This window comes from Astatotilapia calliptera, chromosome 20, assembly GCF_900246225.1.
Source record: "Astatotilapia calliptera chromosome 20, fAstCal1.2, whole genome shotgun sequence".
NCBI classification, from domain to species: Eukaryota; Metazoa; Chordata; class Actinopteri; order Cichliformes; family Cichlidae; genus Astatotilapia; species Astatotilapia calliptera.
Window position 1 is genome coordinate 30,704,269 of NC_039321.1, and position 15,449 is coordinate 30,719,717.

Consider the following 15,449-nt stretch of genomic DNA (forward strand, 5'->3'; position numbering starts at 1 on the left):
ATGTGACAAATGCACTTCAAAGCAGAGTGGATGCCTCGCTGCTAGGGCTGTTTCTCCTGTAATGGCATTCGGTCTCTGCTCTGTACCTGCTGATATCATTTACCTGTGGCAACTCTGCCTCTGAAGTCCTCATCCTGATTACTAGTGCAGAGTACAGAACGTTTGCAATGTTGTAGGCTAAAAATAAAAGGCAAACATGGGATTGGAAGTGAAATTTCTCAGCCAGTAAAACCTCCTATGATATCTAATTTTCTTATTGCTGAAATGTACTTTGAATGTTAATGTTGAAGTTAGCATTTCTCATCCTCTGCGGGAAATAATTTGATTTAAAATGTTTTTCCCAACAGGTGAGACTTAATACTCACATTTTTTTAAAGAAATGTAACCGATTATTTAAATAAATAAGGACAATGACAACAATATATGTTATATTCTAAGATGAGTAAAATCATTCGATCATCACCTAACAGTTAATAACCAATTAATGTATATTTTATACTAACTGTATGGAAAACTGGTCATAACTGATGCTAACACTTAAACACTTTCACTTGGGGTTCACACAGATGAACCTTTCATCATATGTCTGCCTAATTATTTGCTTAGCAAATCATAATTTCCTGCTCTCTTGATGGCAAAGAAATATCTATCATCATTAGGGCTGCCACGATTAGTCGACTAGTCACGATTACGTCGACGACTAATGTCATAGTGGACGCATTGTTTGAAGCTTTGTAAGATCCCAAAAGAAGCAGGAATAAGTAGTAGGATTTAAGAGTGTAATAACTAGAGATGGACCGATCTGATATTACGTATCGGTATCGGTCCGATACTGACCTAAATTACTGGATCGGATATCGGAGAAAAATAAAAAAATGTAATCCGATCCATTAAATATCACGAAAGCACCTCACAAAACTTGCAACACGCCGTAACTCACCTCAGAACGTTAGCACGTCAGAGCAGTATGCATCACGTGATAGAGCGGCTGTGGCATGCGGGACCTGTCGGTGGTCTGGATAGCATGTGGAGCTTCGCTAGCAACCCGGCATTTCATCTCCGACAAAGTTATCCCCGAGAGAAGTAAAGCAAGTGTGTAAGTCCATCTCTGAATGTTTGTAAAGCATTCCTGCGTTAAGCTTAACAAGCGACTGCCTCTTCTTGCTGCTACTTCAATCATGAAACTGCTTAACGATCAGCTGATCGGCTTTTCTGTCGCGAGTCCGTCTCTCTGGTTTGTTTTTGGTCCACTTTGCACCAGAAAGAGGAAACCAGTGGCTGAACAACAGCAGCACGTTTAAGCTTGATCAGCTGTTGTTAGAATGTATTTAATATTACTTTCTACTCGAGGATCTTTTTCTAGCTGACGCTGGTAACTGTGCAGGGGCGGATCTAGCAAAGTTTAGCCAGGGGGGCCGATAGGGCATGAACAGGGAAAAGGGGGCACAAAGACATACTTTTCTTTCTTATTCTCATTTAAAATGTCTAGCTTTTAATAAATAATTATCTGACACCCAAAGTTTTAATTTGATGTAAAATGAATAGAAGTCAATTACTGTATATAGTGACTATTAAGTCTAATATATATACCCTAGTAAGCTATAGTACTTTTTCCTTTGGGAAGGTACCATCTGTGCAGTCTGCAATTTTGTTGAAGAAAGATGTTGAATCTATTTAATATTTCTTGAAAAATAATTGATTTCTGTGCATTTTTTTTCACACTGCATCAAATTAAGGTTGATTATGTCGATTAAGCATCATGAGGTGGAGCGTGAGGGGTGGTTCCCTATTTTTTATTTATTTATTTTTGTTGTTGCTGGGAGTTGGAACCCTATTAGTTAGGTTGCTTAATATTTATGCTAAGTACTCTTTAAAATACCAGAATAGGGAGGATGGTGCAGGTTTAAGTTTATTAGATTGATCAGTATTGCTGAACTATGAAATATTTTTTTTTGCATACAGGTATAACAGAATAGCTTTAGTGTAGTTGTTGTTTTAAACTTGAGTATGAACTTATACAAAATGCAGCAAGATATTTAAAAAACAGTTTTGTTGATTAAAAAACACTATATCGGATTCATATCGGTATCGGCAGATATCCAAATCTATGATATCGGTATCGGTATCGGACATAAAAAAGTGGTATCGTGCCATCTCTAGTAATAACGGACTGAAACAGAAGATGGCAGCACTGCATGTACAAGGATGCCAGCTGCCGTTAAACCCCGAAGAAGAAGAAGCTGTGTCCGGTATCGTAGCTGTGTACAAATTCAGGAACCGCATCCTCCAGGAACGCCAGGACCGCCTCCTACAACGCGGGTCTCGCCACTGGCGATATGAGCGCCTACAAAGCGGCATCATACGGCGTGCGGCGCGCGGTGAGAGATGCCAAACGCAGGTACCGGGAACGTGTGGAGTCCCGCTTCCACCAGGGCGACACACGGAGTATGTGGCACGGACTACGCACCATTACGGACTACAAAGCCAGGGACACTGCGCCGATCAACGCCAACTCTGCATTCACCAACGAGCTGAATCGGTTCTACGCCCGTTTCGAGGTTAGCCAGGCGGCTAATGCTATCTACCGCCTGATTACCGAGGACAGTGACGTCATCAGCGAGAGACCGGTGACCAGCATCGCGGAGCATGACGTCCGAGCGGCACTGAGGAGAGTGAACACAAGGAAAGCGGCGGGGCCAGACGGCATCACCGGCCGTCTGCTGCGCTGCTGTGCTGACCAGCTAGCAGGTGTGTTCACTTACATCTTCAACGAGTCCCTGGCGAAGTCTGTGGTCCCCACATGCTTCAAAAGATCCACCATCATCCCTGTGCCCAAGAACAGCAACCCCTCATCCCTGAACGATTACCGGCCAGTTGCACTGACCTCAGTAGTAATGAAGGTGTTTGAGAGGCTGCTGAAGAACATCATCTCCTCCTCCATCCCAGACACCACAGATCCGCTGCAGTTCGCCTACAGATCCAACAGATCCACAGAGGATGCCATCGCCCACGTCCTACACACCACTCTCAGCCACGTGGACAAGAAACAGGGTAACTATGTGCGAATGCTGTTTGTTGATTACAGTTCAGCGTTTAACACAATAGTGCCCTGCAGACTGTTCACAAAGCTGAGGGATCTGGGACTTAACAGCCGTGTGTGCATGGGTGTTGGACTTCCTCACTGGCAGAACTCAGGTGGTGAGGGTGGGCAGGTGCTTCTCCAACAGCATCACCATCAACACAGGAGCACCTCAGGGATGTGTCCTCTCGCCACTGCTCTACTCCCTCTACACTTCAGACTGTGTGGCCACCCATGGCTCCAACACCATTGTGAAGTTTGCTGACGACACAGTGGTGTTGGGTGCCATCTCCAACAACGATGAGGCGGCCTACATGGATGAAGTGAAGAATCTGGCATCGTGGTGCCAGGACAACCACCTCCAGCTGAACGTCAGCAAGACCAAGGAGCTGGTGGTGGACTTCAGAAGGGGTCAGCACAGAGACTACAAGCCCATCATCATCAATGGAGCGCCAGTGGAGAGGGTGCAGTCCTTCAAGTATCTTTGTGTCCACATCTCCTCAGACCTGACATGGGCTGCCCACATTCAGGTCCAGACCAAAAAGGCTAGGCAGCGCCTGTACCACCTACGACAACTGAGGAAGTTCAGGGTCTCTCCAAAGATCCTCAGGATTTTCTATACAGGTGCTGTGGAGAGCATCCTCACACAGAACATGACATCGTGGTTTGGGAACAGCTGTGTGAAGGACCAAAAAGCTCTCCAGAGAGTGATCCATATAGCAGAACGCTGCTGCAGGATTGCTCTCCCCCCGCTTCAGGACACCTACACCAGGAGATGCCGGACTAGAGCAGCGCAGATACTGAAGGACCCGTCCCATCCTGGCAACAAACTGTTCCAACTTCTGCAATCTGGTAGAAGGTTCCGCATCTTCCGGGCAAGGACAGAGAGACTCAAGAGGAGCTTCTAGCCCCAAGCCATCCGTGCCCTAAACACACACACCCGCCCTCTCACATCATCTATAATTGACTGAGACAGGACTCTTCCAGACACTAAACCAAGGCACAATGTACATTTCAATTCCTTTCATTTTAAATATGTTTATATTGTCTATCCTGTAAAATAGTCAGATGTCTATTCATATTAATGTACAGAATTCACCTGCTTGCTGCTACTACTGCACATTCACCCAGTGTATATACTATATGTATGTATGTATATATATATATATATATATATATATATATATATATATATATATATATATATATATATGTATAATGTTCTTCCTCTACACCCCCCCAATTTTTGCACATGTCGAGGAGCGTGTCAGGCTACATTTCACTGTGTGTTATACTTGTATAACTATGCATGTGACAAATAAAGAACCTTGAACTTGAACTTGAACTCCTGTGCCGCATTTGTAGGCCGATTACGTTACAGTGACACGACGAAGACGGTCCAAATCCGAAGACTCCGACAAATGCGTCCTTCATTTCCCCAGATTTGAAGGATGGGTCGGGTGTATACTTCGTGGCCCAAACTATCCCAGAATTCATAGCGCGGCCCATCGCGGCCCTGCTCAGTTTCCAACAATGGCGGCAGCTAGTTAGTTTTAATATTACTCTTATTATTCTTTCTGGGCCACAAAATAAATGTTTAACATATTTTCAGGCGAGAATGTAGCTGTGTAAACCTCAAATATCTGCTCAGTTTATCAGGACACCGCATATTTTCAAAAGCGCTCCGACGTTTTCGGAGACGTCTGTTACCCACTAGCTCCATAGCTAGCCGGGGGCTAGGCTAACTAGAGCCGTGAGAACACCGGACTCTCGGCAAATCGTTTTCAAACCCACCGCCGTCTTTCGCTACTCAGGTTAAACATGATATATAAGTCACTTAGATAACTTACAAATGTTATTGTTTGACTTTCTTTAGTATTTTATTTGTTCCTGAGTAAATCGGTTTGTCTGAGATTAAAGTTAAAGTTTTTACACAGCTGAATAAACGTCAAGCAGACAGCTGATTATCAGAAGTGTGAGATGCTCAAGAATTTACTCCGGTGTCCTGTTATATTTTAGATAGCAAGGAGTTTATTAAACTTCACCGAGACAATCTGCAAATTTCATTAAAATTTAATAAATATAAGAGCAGATGCTGCTGGTGCAATAAGCTGTACGTTTTACGTCCAATGGATGATGATCTGATTGGTCGACTAATCGCAAAAATAATCGGTGACTAGTCGACTATCAAAATAATCGTTTGTGGCAGCCCTAATCATCATATGTACTCAAAGTGCAGCTGTAGATTTTGATGATGCACCAATTTCGGGTATTTTTTTTTGGATTGATTTATTTATAAAATCCAAAATTTGCCCTTACATACTCATTTTCGTGTATTGTTGTAAACGTGTTGAAAAGTGTGCTCTGGGTGATGACCTGGTCTAAGCAATAAAATATTGAAAATTACTGACAAAACTAAAACTAAATAAGTTTAAATATTTAAGTGATGATCAGCTGAATGCTACGTCTCAAATGATTGTGAAATTACACCAAATGTTGATTGCCGTTAGAAGAAAAAGTCTTGCAATGCAATCTAAATATGACATGTGTCAAAACAAATTCTTGTTAGCATCAAACTCCTAATGAGCATGCTGCTGAAGCCTTCTTCCTGTTTCCTTCTTACTGTAGGATCTGTACGTTGCAATAGAAAGTGCCCTGAGGTGACTGTTGTTGTGAATTGGTACTTTATAAATAATACTGAGTTTAACTGACCTGAGTTAAAAACAGTTGAAAGTTCTACCTTTTTTTGTTTTTACTGTTTTTAATTATATATGTAGCTTAAATGATCACTACAGTTATCTGCACTTTTGCCATTGTTACGTTGTTTCATTCACTGTTGATCTTCAGTCTAAGATTATTTTCAATCATGCATTTCTGTTGAGAGTGATCACTGTTAATGACGAGGCATGGCAGGCCAGTGGATGTCCTTCTCCTCCCTGTCACCAAAAAAATTATCATTAATGGATTTCATGTCTTGAACAATGAAATGAGCGTGCATGGCTAAGGGGAATGCCAAGAAGAAAAGATGAGTCAAAAGTTTGGCCTAAGCAAGAAACTGAAACACGAAACAAAGACCAGGGTGAGGTGGTGCAGGGATCGGGTAACAGGGCTGCACTTTAGATTCCCTTTCAGTCAGCAGAACTGCTGAGCTATTGATTATTGGGACTTGATGTTTCAAAACACGCCGTGTCCCTTCATCTCTGTCATTCCCTCTATTTTTCACTTTTCCTTTTATTTTGTTTCCCTTCGGTCTCTCCATCATGCTCCAGTCGCTTGCCTTATAAAAACGGAGAAGAAGTGTCACAGGGCACTTTTTCCATTTTGTTGATTCTGCAAGTCTTCCCTGGCTGGTTTGACAAAATTGCTGTCCCTAGTGCTATTGACGGGTCGTCCCAAGCCAAGCTTTCTCACCTGAGCTCAGGACTATGGCAGAAACAAGACACGAAGGACTCGCAGGCCAAGGCTTAGTTAGCATTTCCTTTTATATCCAAGACAGAGCTATGTATGTGCACGTTTTTTAACTGCACTAGCTTAGCGTACTTTATTTGTTTATATCACGTGGACATATTTATAATTTTATCTATTCATGCCATTATATTAGAGAAAAATATGTAATTCAAACAGGGCTGATAAATAGATATAATTTTAGGTTCTGATCCTGATATTTAACTTTTATTGGGTAGCAACTCTGCTACTCTATGGACAGATCTCTGCAATAACTTCTAACTTCCAAAGATGGTTACAGGACAAATGGGAAGTTAAGTTGTACTCCGAAGTACAAATGTGTGTTGAAGCAACAGCACACAGGACCTTAGGGAATGCTTTTTATGTGAGTCTATTTAGAGCTGTAGTTGATGTGGTCTTGTTCTTTGTTACCTCTGGAGAGCATTCAGATTCAGGCCACTGCCCTCCCTTTTTTGGTGGAGGGAACATCCTGAGGCAAGGCTTAATGTACTGCTTTAAAAAAGTCAGAGACTTCCGTTACCAGTCAATAATGTATGTGACCACCCCATCCATCCTTCCTCTGCTTCTCTGACTGTGGCTCTTAGCATAGCTCAGCTATATATGACAGCTAACTTTCACAGCTTTAGTGTTGCCTTCATAATGGATAGGCATTTGCTAAGGTCAGCGGCTTCATCCGTCAGGAAACTCGGAATACAGCAAGCACGGCGCAAGAACAACAATAAGCCAATCACGCTGACAGTTAAATGAGGGGGATCGTTTCTGAACTTTTGAAAGTGTAAACAAACTGAATCCTTTGTTAGGCAAATCATAATCACACGATGTCAGATAATGAAAGGGGGTAGATGAGTCCAAATGTCAGGAAAAAAGAGGGGGCGGATGGAGGTGGGTGGGATGGAAAGTGTTGAAATTTTTGTTTAATTCAGTGGGAAGACATCACTTATTTACGTTAGAGATCTGGGAACCATTAGACAAGCAAGGTTTCGCTCAAGCTTAAAGACACTCGATCTAAATAGATCTTAATTAAAATGTAACATGTAAATCTAAGCACACTGTCAAATTACATTTAATAAAACAGATATCTTTCTTAATAGAAATGCCATCGTTTTTGGGGGGAATTTTTTCTTTTCTAGTAACTAAGAGCCCTGTCCCGTTACCATAGCAGGTCCTGTTAGCACTGTACATGTAGCTTTTTACTCTGGCAGCGGTGAAAGCGAATGTGCTCGTATAAGGGCGTGTGTTTTCAAAGAGGCAAAAGGGCTGTTGCTGCGTCAGTTTAATTATTACTGTCATCTCATACCAAGCAAAGCCTCGACAGAATGGTTTGAAAAGAAAAGTAATTTCCTCTCTTTTTAAACTGCATCATACATTTTGGCAGGACCATCTATTGACAAAAAGACATGGCAGGCTCATTTGAATTTTTGCGAGACACACACGAACGCACGCAATCAGACAGCATGCTACCTTGTGTACGCCCACAGCAACGCAACATGCACACAAAGATAAACACGCCACCTGGAGTGTTCATCCTGGTGATATGGGGGAATTGAAATTCACAGGAGTAAGGAGTATCTACTTATCTCTAATGTGTTTTTCCAATTGAGAGACTCCCTGCTACTATGCAAGTTATTTTTCCCCTAGAGCTTTTAGTCCCATCTTATTGCTTGGTAAGTTAAACTGCATTAATAATATGTCAGAACTGATTACCAGAGGTAGAAAATAAGTGTTCAAATGTTCGGTAGAGTGCAGTAGAGCAGAAATTACAACAAGCCATATATTCCTTAATGTATTCCTTGAGAAAATGTAATGCTTTGTAACACTTAAATCCAATAATTTTTGTCTGAACCAGATTAATAGGCTCAATTCTGATTGGAGTTCAGGTTACCTTATAACTCTATACATGGACACACATGCATACAGTTCATGGACTCATGACGCATATAGTACATGCATACTTGCACATGTTTAAGGACTGACATTTGCAAAAGAAGCAGAATAGGTCAAGGAGCTAATACTTCAAGGTGTGAGCTGAGAAAACGATTAACACTCACACGCACGCACAAAAACAGACCATTACCCACTCACAAATGCTGACAAGTATGTTTGTATCGACAATGGCTTTTGCAAGCAGCAGCTGACATTTTGTTGGGAGTGTGAGGCTAAGTGATCAGACCTTCAGAGAATGCTATTCTATCATTCCTCTTTCATCCTCCCTTTATTTCACCGTCCTTATCTTTGTTTGTTCCTCGAGTTCTCAGCAAATGTACCTGCACACACACACACACACACACACACACACACACACACACACACACACAGAAAGAAGACATCCAGGTCCTTTCTGCCTTGCTTCTCTCTCTCAGCCTCTCAGAGATCATAAAGAAGGTTGAACACATGTATACATAATCAATAGCCAACTAGAATGAAGCATAGAATGATATGCAACAGTACGCAATGGCCAGGTGTGTTGCTATGGTGAAGAAAATGATTGGTTGGACTCTAGATTACAGCGTTCACTTCCAAAAACCGTCTGCCTGCACACACAAGCGCAGCAGCGCAACACACAAGCGCAGCAGCACATGGCCTGGCTGAAATAAGCTGGCTGATTGCAGGAGTTTTACTGGTAAAGCCATTTGAATGGAAATGTGAAATGGAAGTCTATTACTAAAACTCATAGACATCAGGACCAGCTGTGAAAGAGAGAAATTACTTGCGATAAGAACTTACAATGTGCATCAGTAGAAAGATGTATGAGGAAGCATTGCTGTGTGTGTCTGTGTTTGTGTGTTGAATCGAGATTCCTGAGAGTCAGTCCTGCTGCTCTCGGCCTGAAAAGCCAGTTTCTAGTCCTGCTTCTTTATACTGAGAGAATTCTTCTAAAAGCTCCTCACAACACAATATTTATTTTAATGGACAAAAAACACCCCAAAAACAAGGTTACTCCAAATTGTGCTCATTTTTAAAAAATGCGCACATGCATGAGAATCTTTTTCTCTCTTAAACTGTTCCTCCAGTACTTTGTACACATCAGCAGATCTACTACACCTGTTTAAAAAGCTAGCATATGCTATCAATTGGTACTTTTTTAGTTTCTTAAGAATCTTCCTTGGTAAGGGATCAAGGCTGTAAGGGCGCAGTTATGTCTTAAATCATCATGACTAACACCAGAGGCCCTTAAAGTTTTGTCTTCAGTTCTCAGCCATCGTTAGACTACTTAGTGAGAATAACTGTTAAGACCTCTCAACAGTTAATTTCCATTTTTAACACCGATGACTGGAGCTATCTAAATGTGGACGCGTTAAAAGAGTTGTTCACTGGCATTACTGGACCTAAGCCCCTGGTGTAAGAGTTGGACAGGTCAGCAACTTTAATTATACGTGATTACATTATATTAGTTTTACCCGAGTGATTCAAGTGAGTGCTGACAGAGTATAATATTACTTGGAGTTCTTGCCATGCATTTATCATGCTAATGATCTGATAACCAGCAGTTACATAAATGCTCGTTATTCTGTCTGTTAAACTGTAACAAAAGCAAAGATAAACATGAGTAACCTTTGAGTAAAATTATGAATTTGGGCTCTGCAGGGCAAACACCTTGGACTTTGAACTGCTTTAAGGCATGGCTAATTCTCAAAAAATATAATCATCAACTCACATTTTGTGGACCCAGCTAAAGACAATTCAGAGACAGTTTTATGGATCCATTCAGGCAACCGAAGGGGAGAAAAAGCAGCTGACTAAGGTTTTCTTATGGTTTAAACCATTATATCTATAAACTATCTGTTAAGTGAATTTAATGCAAGACTTGGAATTTTTTTAGTTAATGTTTGGTGTTCTGAAAGACATTAAAATAACACAACACGCCTACTTCACTTAACAAGGTGTGGGGTTAAAATATTTGCTTGGCCTTTGGACAAAGGGTCAAAGGGGAGAGTCCGTTTTTCAATTCACATTTCCACACACAACATCCCATAATGAGAAAGAGAAAAAAAGGCTTAAAAGTCTTCAAAATTTATTTTTTTTAAAAGACATGTGCATTAGTATTCACAGCCTTTGCTTAGCAATTATTTGAAGCACCTTTGGCAGCACAGCCTCAAGTCTTTTTGAGTATAAGGCTGTAAGCTTGGCACACCTGTTTTTGTGCAGTTTCTCCCGTTTTTCTTTGTAAATTGGCTCTTGCTCCATCACGTTGCATGGGCAGCATTACTGGCAGATCTCTCCAGAGATGTTTAATTGGGTTCAAGTCTGGGGATTAGCTAGGCCCAGAGTGGTCCTGAAATCACTCCATTTTTATCATGACTGCGTGCTTAGAGTCATTGTCCGGTTGGAAAATGAACCTTTGCGTAGTCGGACTTCCAGAGTGCATGATGCTGCCACCACCATGCTTCACTGTGGGGACAGCATTGGCCAAATGATGAGTGGGTAACTCATCATTTGGCCAATGCGTCATCAGACCAGGGAATTTTGTCTTTCATATTCTGAGAGTCCTTCAGGTGATGTTTACTAGAGTGGCTTCTACTGACTACTCTACGATACAGGCCAAATTGGTGGAGTAATGCAGAAATAGTTTTCCTTCTGGAAGGTTCTCCTTTCTCCACGAGCAATACTGGAGCTCTGTCAGAGTGGCCTTTAGGGTATTGGTCACTTTTTTGATTAAGGCCTTTCTACCCTGATCACTCAGATTGGCCGAGAGTCCTGGTGGTTCCAAACTTCTTGGATTGACTACAAGAAAGCCTGAGACACATGCATCCTGGAAGCCTAGAACTATACAAGATCAACAGGTTCATCAGGAATTTGATGGGGATATGGAAAAAAGCACTACAGGCCAACTTCAAGCCAACAGCACAAATCACCATCAAGTGCGGGATTTACCAAGGAGATGCTCTGTCCCTACTGCTGTTCTACATAGGCCTAAACCCTCTCAGTGAGAAGACAAGACTCACTGACAAGATACAGATACCGACTACGGAATGGAGCAATTGTCAGCCACCTCCTCTACATGCCAGGAGCGAACGAGACTTCACTGATCAACACCACTAAGTGTCAACAGAAATGACATCGGAGAAGTGTAGTTGGATGGTAACAAAGAGAGGGAAGGTAGTCAGAACTGAGGGGGTCGAACTACCAGAAGGCAACGTTGCAGACATCGAGGACAGCTACAAGTACCTGGGAATCCCACAGGCAAATGGGAACCACTAGGAAAGCTGCAACCACCAAATACTGCAGAGAATAAGGCAACTCCTGAGAAGTCAGCTGAATGGGAAGAACAAGATCCAGGCAATCAACACCTACGCCTTGCTGGCAATCAGATACCCACTGCTATAATAAGCTGGTCAAAGCAGGAGACAGAAGAAAAAGAAAGCTTCTGACCATCCATGGAGAGTTTTACCCCAAATCCACCATCTTGAGACTGTATGATCAGAAAGAAGGAAGCCAAGGACTGTGAGTGTCAGAACCACCGTCCAGGATGAGACAAAGTGGATAAACTGTCTTAAGTTAAATGTTTTGACTTTGTAAGCTCTGAGCACAAATGGACAAATTGGATAATGCAAAAATGACAATTTTATGCATTTAACAATTTTATGCATTTAACAATTTTATGCTACCACAAAAACAAAAGAAAGAATGAACATTTCTGTAGTGACTCTACATTCAGTAGTGCTGAAACTGTTAATTGGATAGAAGGGGGCCTCTTACTTTTTCTGCTTTATATGATAAACTCCATCTCTTAAAATTGTTAATTTTCCATGATTGTCTTTCATTTGCAAACAGTAGCATCAGCTTGTCTGCTTCTGAAGGATGATTATTCTCATTAGATAGGGTGAAAGAAGGCACAGATATACCCTCACCCACATAGAGGCACGCACAGCAGACGGTAACAGCAAGAGGGCGATAATGGAGTGTATGTGTGTGTTCGTGTGTCATCACATGTTGTTGTTGTTGTGGAGTTTATGAGCGAAAAAGTGCATGTGTAAAACAGCATGAACTGATGAAGGAGTTTGTTGTCACAGTGTCCAAAGAACCTAAGGCGGTCATTACTTCTAACGCTGAACCATTAAGGAAAATAGGCTCTTTTCACGAGATCGCCAAATGTCTGTCTTCTATCTGTGTGTGTGTATTTGTGCGTTTCCTGAGGGGTTTTAGTGTAGCCTAAGTGCTAAGGGTGCTTTTAAAGCTGGTCGTAAAGCTTTTTTCTCCGCCTATTATTTTTGACCCACTAATCAATTCACTTCTTTACTCAAGCTTTTCTATTTCTCTTATCTTCTCTACTCCTGTAGAGGCTGGTAGAGGCAGCAGAGGAAGCTCACCTTCAACATGAAGAGGATCCAAACCTACAGGTGTGTATTCTTGGACACTACTGACAATTCAACCAGCTAAATAATTCTGTCATCAATGATGAAAAAGAAAAAGTATCAATTTGCATCATGTTTTATAAATAAGTGTTTACATTTGTTTTTTAGGTTTGCAATTTTTGTCTGCTGTTATTATAGAGAAATAATAATACTTTTGGTACTAATACTAATAATAGTAGCAAACCTTATTTCTACTCACAGCTTTGTGAATTGTGTAGTTAATGTCATCTAAAGAACAAAATATGATTACTATTTTTGTAGAGTTACAATTTATTTACATATTTTGTAAAATTAAAATCTATGCATTGTTTTAATACAACTTACAGCCTTTATCCCAACTATAATCCACATTATTATTCAACATCTTATTTAGCATCTTTTGAAGGGGGTCCTGAGTCTTCTGGGCCCTCCAGTACATACCCAGATCACTTCACCTAAAAGGCATTCTGGTCAGATGCCCAAACCACTTCAACTGGCTCCTTTTAAAGTTAAGGAGTAGCAGTTTTACTGTGAGCCCCTCCTAAATGACCAAAGCGCACATACCCTTTAGGGGATTCAATTTCAATTCAATTCAATTCAATTTTATTTATATAGCGCCAAATCACAACAAAAGTCGCCTCAAGGCGCTTCATAGATACAGAGAAAAACCCAACAATCATATGACCCCCTATGAGCAAGCACTTTGGCGACAGTGGGAAGGAAAAACTCCCTTTTAACAGGAAGAAACCTCCGGCAGAACCAGGCTCAGGGAGGGGCGGCCATCTGCTGCGACCGGTTGGGGTGAGAGAAGGAAGACAGGATAAAGACATGCTGTGGAAGAGAGACAGAGGTTAATAACAGATATGATTCAATGCAGAGAGGTCTATTAATACATAGTGAGTGAGAAAGGTGACTGGAAAGGCAAAACTCAATGCATCATGGGAATCCCCCGGCAGCCTACATCTATTGCAGCATAACAAAGGGAGGATTCAGGGTCACCTGGTCCAGCCCTAACTATATGCTTTAGAAAAAAGGAAAGTTTTAAGCCTAATCTTAAAAGTAGAGATAGTGTCTGTCTCCCGAATCCAAACTGGAAGCTGGTTCCACAGAAGAGGGGCCTGAAAACTGAAGGCTCTGCCTCCCATTCTACTTTTAAATACTCTAGGAACAACAAGTAGGCCTGCAGAGCGAGAGCGGAGCGCTCTAATAGGGTGATATGGTACTACAAGGTCATTAAGATAAGATGGGGCCTGATTATTTAAGACCTTGTATGTGAGGAGCAGGATTTTGAATTCAATTCTGGATTTAACAGGAAGCCAATGAAGGGAAGCCAAAACAGGAGAAATATGCTCTCTCTTTCTAGTCCCTGTCAGGACTCTTGCTGCAGCATTTTGGATTAACTGAAGGCTTTTCAGGGAGTTTTTAGGACTTCCTGATAATAATGAATTACAGTCGTCCAGCCTGGAAGTAATAAATGCATGAACTAGTTTTTCAGCGTCACTCTGAGACAGGATATTTCTAACTTTAGAGATGTTGCGCAAATGGAAGAAAGCAGTCTTACATATTTGTTTAATATGTGCGTTGAAGGACATGTCCTGGTCAAAAATGACTCCAAGGTTCCTCACAGTGTTACTGGAGGCCAAGGTAATGCCATCCAGAGTAAGAATCTGATTAGATACCATATTTCTAAGATTTTCAGGGCCGAGTACAATAACCTCAGTTTTATCTGAATTAAGAAGCAGAAAGTTAGCGGCCATCCAGGTCTTTATGTCTTTAAGACATTCCTGCAGTTTAACTAATTGGTGTGTGTTATCTGGCTTCATGGACAGATAGAGCTGGGTGTCATCTCCATATTATCTTTCAATTCTTGCGGTCAATACCAAGACTCATTGTGGATCCCCATTTCTGCCACTCCCTTCCATAATCTTTATTCTTGCGGTCACTACCAAGATCTTGTGACAACGAGGGATGGTAGGAATAGAGATTAATCTTGATCAATCTTGATTCACTTTCATGAACAGCTCTATTCACCACAACAGACTAGTGTAGCATCCACGTCCCTGTCAAGCCTCTCAATCTTCTGCTTCACTCTTCCTTCATTTGTGAGCAGTAACTGAGATACATAACCACTTCCACCTGGGGAAACAGCTCGTTCTGAAACCAGAGTAGGAGTGGGCACTGCACCCTTTTAATGCCTGGCCTCAGATTTGCTAATTCGAATCCAAACCACTTCACACTTGGCTGCAAACAGCCCCAGTATAAGCTGGAGGTCATGGCTTGATGAAACCAACAGAATCACATTGTCTGCGAAAAAACAGAGACAAAATTCAAAGACCATCAAATCCTCCCCCCCTCCATGCTCTGCCCTCGGCTGCACTTAGAAAAACTATCCATAGAAATTACGAACAGAATCTGTGACAAACAGCAGCCCCTGTGGAGACCAACAACCACTGCACTGAAGGGAGTTATTGTACACAATTTGCCTCATGCTTTTCCAAGGCATGCTGGGACGTGAAAGGACCAAGCAAAGGTAACACCTCTTCCACCCGACCACATCAACAGGTGGAATTTTC

At 41.7% G+C, this 15,449-nt stretch overlaps 1 protein-coding gene across 2 annotated transcripts in view; it reads left to right on the forward strand.

Annotated features, from left to right (window-relative positions):
* Positions 1-15,449, forward strand: part of cacna2d3a (calcium channel, voltage-dependent, alpha 2/delta subunit 3a) — a 130,188-nt gene that overhangs the window by 31,112 nt on the left and 83,627 nt on the right. For both annotated transcript variants that reach the window (XM_026155216.1, XM_026155217.1), the window contains exon 4: positions 12,823-12,882. In XM_026155216.1, coding sequence (XP_026011001.1) covers positions 12,823-12,882 — 60 coding nt within the window. The remainder of the gene's footprint in view (positions 1-12,822; positions 12,883-15,449) is intronic.